Source organism: Littorina saxatilis, linkage group LG10 (genome assembly GCF_037325665.1).
Source record: "Littorina saxatilis isolate snail1 linkage group LG10, US_GU_Lsax_2.0, whole genome shotgun sequence".
Classification (NCBI taxonomy): Eukaryota; Metazoa; Mollusca; class Gastropoda; order Littorinimorpha; family Littorinidae; genus Littorina; species Littorina saxatilis.
Window position 1 is genome coordinate 22872490 of NC_090254.1, and position 2422 is coordinate 22874911.

General features: G+C 35.4%; 1 protein-coding gene across 1 annotated transcript in view; it reads right to left on the reverse strand.

Annotated features, from left to right (window-relative positions):
* Nucleotides 1–1011: 1011 nt before the first annotated feature.
* The window catches only part of LOC138977813 (uncharacterized), a 16314-nt gene continuing 14903 nt past the window's right edge, over nucleotides 1012–2422 (reverse strand). The window contains exon 3 of the mRNA XM_070350420.1: nucleotides 1012–2140. Coding sequence (XP_070206521.1) covers nucleotides 1070–2140 — 1071 coding nt within the window. The 3' untranslated portion in view covers nucleotides 1012–1069. The remainder of the gene's footprint in view (nucleotides 2141–2422) is intronic.

The window sequence follows — 2422 nt, forward strand, 5'->3', positions numbered from 1 at the left end:
CACTGAGTATATATGTTAGAGAGAAAGAGATAAAACCGGGTGATTGTCCATAAATACAAACACACGGCATGTATTACTGACCCCCCCCCCCCCCCCTTAAAATGAACCTTGTGTGTTTAATCAATAAAATGTCTTACGTCTTACGTCTTACGTCTCTCTCTCTCTCTCTCTCTCTCTCTCTCTCTCTCTCTCTCTCTCTCTCTCTCTCTCTCTCTCTCTCTCTCTCTCTCTCTCTCTCTCTCTCTCTCTCTCTCTCTGTTAGTTTTCCGGTGTATCACCGTTCCCTTGAACATTCACACACACACACACACACACACACACACACACACACACACACACACACACACACGCACGCACACACACACACACACACACACACGCACGCACATACACACGCACACACACGCACACACGCACAAACACACACACACACACACACACACACACACACACACATATAATATATTTATATATAAATCTCGGAAGAAAGTCTCTGCTGACTTTCAATTGTTTCTTTCACAATTTCTGATGTTTTATAATGTGGTCACCGTGAAAGTTGCATATCTAATTGAACAAGTCTTGCAGAAAACTTCTTCTTTACCAAGTCCTGTGTTGAACAGCAGTGAAAAGTTGACCGCTTTTCCTGTTTAACCTTTTCAAAATTAGATCTAACTTATTCGCGTATCCATTTTTGGATCTGCAGGCTGGTACAGAGTTACCTCCCTTTAGGCTTTTTCAAATTTCCCTTGTTTTAACCTAATTTCTTGGTTAAAACTTGTCTAAATTTATAAATTCTTTCTTAAAAAATATCAATTCTACACTTTGGCCTTAAATCAAAGTGTTTCCCTTCACAGATATCCCCTTGGGGTTGTCAGATGAGGGTAGTCTCCCATGCCAACAGAAGCTACCATTCAGAGAGTGGTTTGCTTCTTTTTTTTTTTTTTTTTTTTTTCAGGCGAAGTTGACAAAAATGAAAATGAGTAAGTACAGAATGTATGATATGATTAGACACAATAACATACATTGGCAGAGTAATTATACACAATGTGAAATGTAAAACATGAAAATATTATTGGTTAAATAAATTGTTATACATTGCCCATTTTAGAGTAAAATTATGTTCCCTCATTTCAATTTGATGTACATATCGGTCAAGTTTATATTGGTAATTATTATAATTACAAAATGCCACAAGGCGTGGTTTACATTTATTGAAACGACATTTGTACAGAAAATATTTGGCATGTAGCAACAAGAAATCAAAACCATCATCAGTTCTCGTTTTTTTATCGTAACCAAAAAGAACAAGTACTTTATTCATTTTCAGTCTTTGACAATGATCACATTGTGATTTTAACCACCTTTCAAAATCTTTCCAAAATAGTTGAACATGTTCACATGACCATAAGTAATGATAAATAGTATCTTTTTCCATATTGCAAAAAGTGCAATTGTTGTTTTCTACTATTCTCATTTCTTTTAGAATAGAATTCGTTACAAGTGTCCTGTATGTGATTTTCATCTGGAACCATTTTAAACGGATTTCTTTAATTTTATGTGTTTTGAAAAATATCTTATCCCAATCTATTTCATTCTCTAGCATTTGTTCCCATTTTTTGCATGGATTAGGTGTATCAATTTTTTGAACAAAAACATCATAAAACAGTCTAGATCCTTTAGGACTTCCTAGTGTCATACTGTAAGCTTTACTGGAGGTATTCGGAAGTGAATTGTCAATGTCTATGTTTGAATCTTTTACGTATTTCTTGATAGCTGAAATGCAGCTGTAATATTCAAGAAAGTTAACTGTTTGTATATCATATTTTTGTTTAAATTCTTCAACTGTGTAAAAAGTTCCTTCTTCATTTGTCAGATCTTTAACAAGAAGGATGTTATGTTTGGTCCATTGATTATAACAAAAAGGATTATTTCCAATTTTGAATTTGTTGTTATTAAAAATCGGCTCTGCCAATAGTTCGCTATATTTTTCTAATTTCACGTTATCATAAAACTGACCATATGCTTGAAATACGTCAGTCCAAAATGGATTTAACTTTTTGTTGTGTTTGTTAACATATTGTGGACCATAGTTTTCAAAACAATCTATATTCGGACAATTAGTTAACAGGATTTTCCTCCACTTAGGTTTGTTATGAAAAACCTTTTTAATCCAAGTCACTTTCAATGAGAAAATGCTTCTTAGTTGGATACCATGGGTTGACACCTTTCGCCATCAGTACCACCTGACCACTGATGAGACACAATAGTGTCGAAACACGTGTCTGGTACAAATACCATGGTACTCCTCAGGACTAGATTACCTTGCGATACGTCCCCCACAGAGGGACTTTGCTATGAAAATCTCGGTCCCCCTTGAGGATGGTCTGATGCTCCCAATAGGCTGTCTGTGAAGGGACACTTA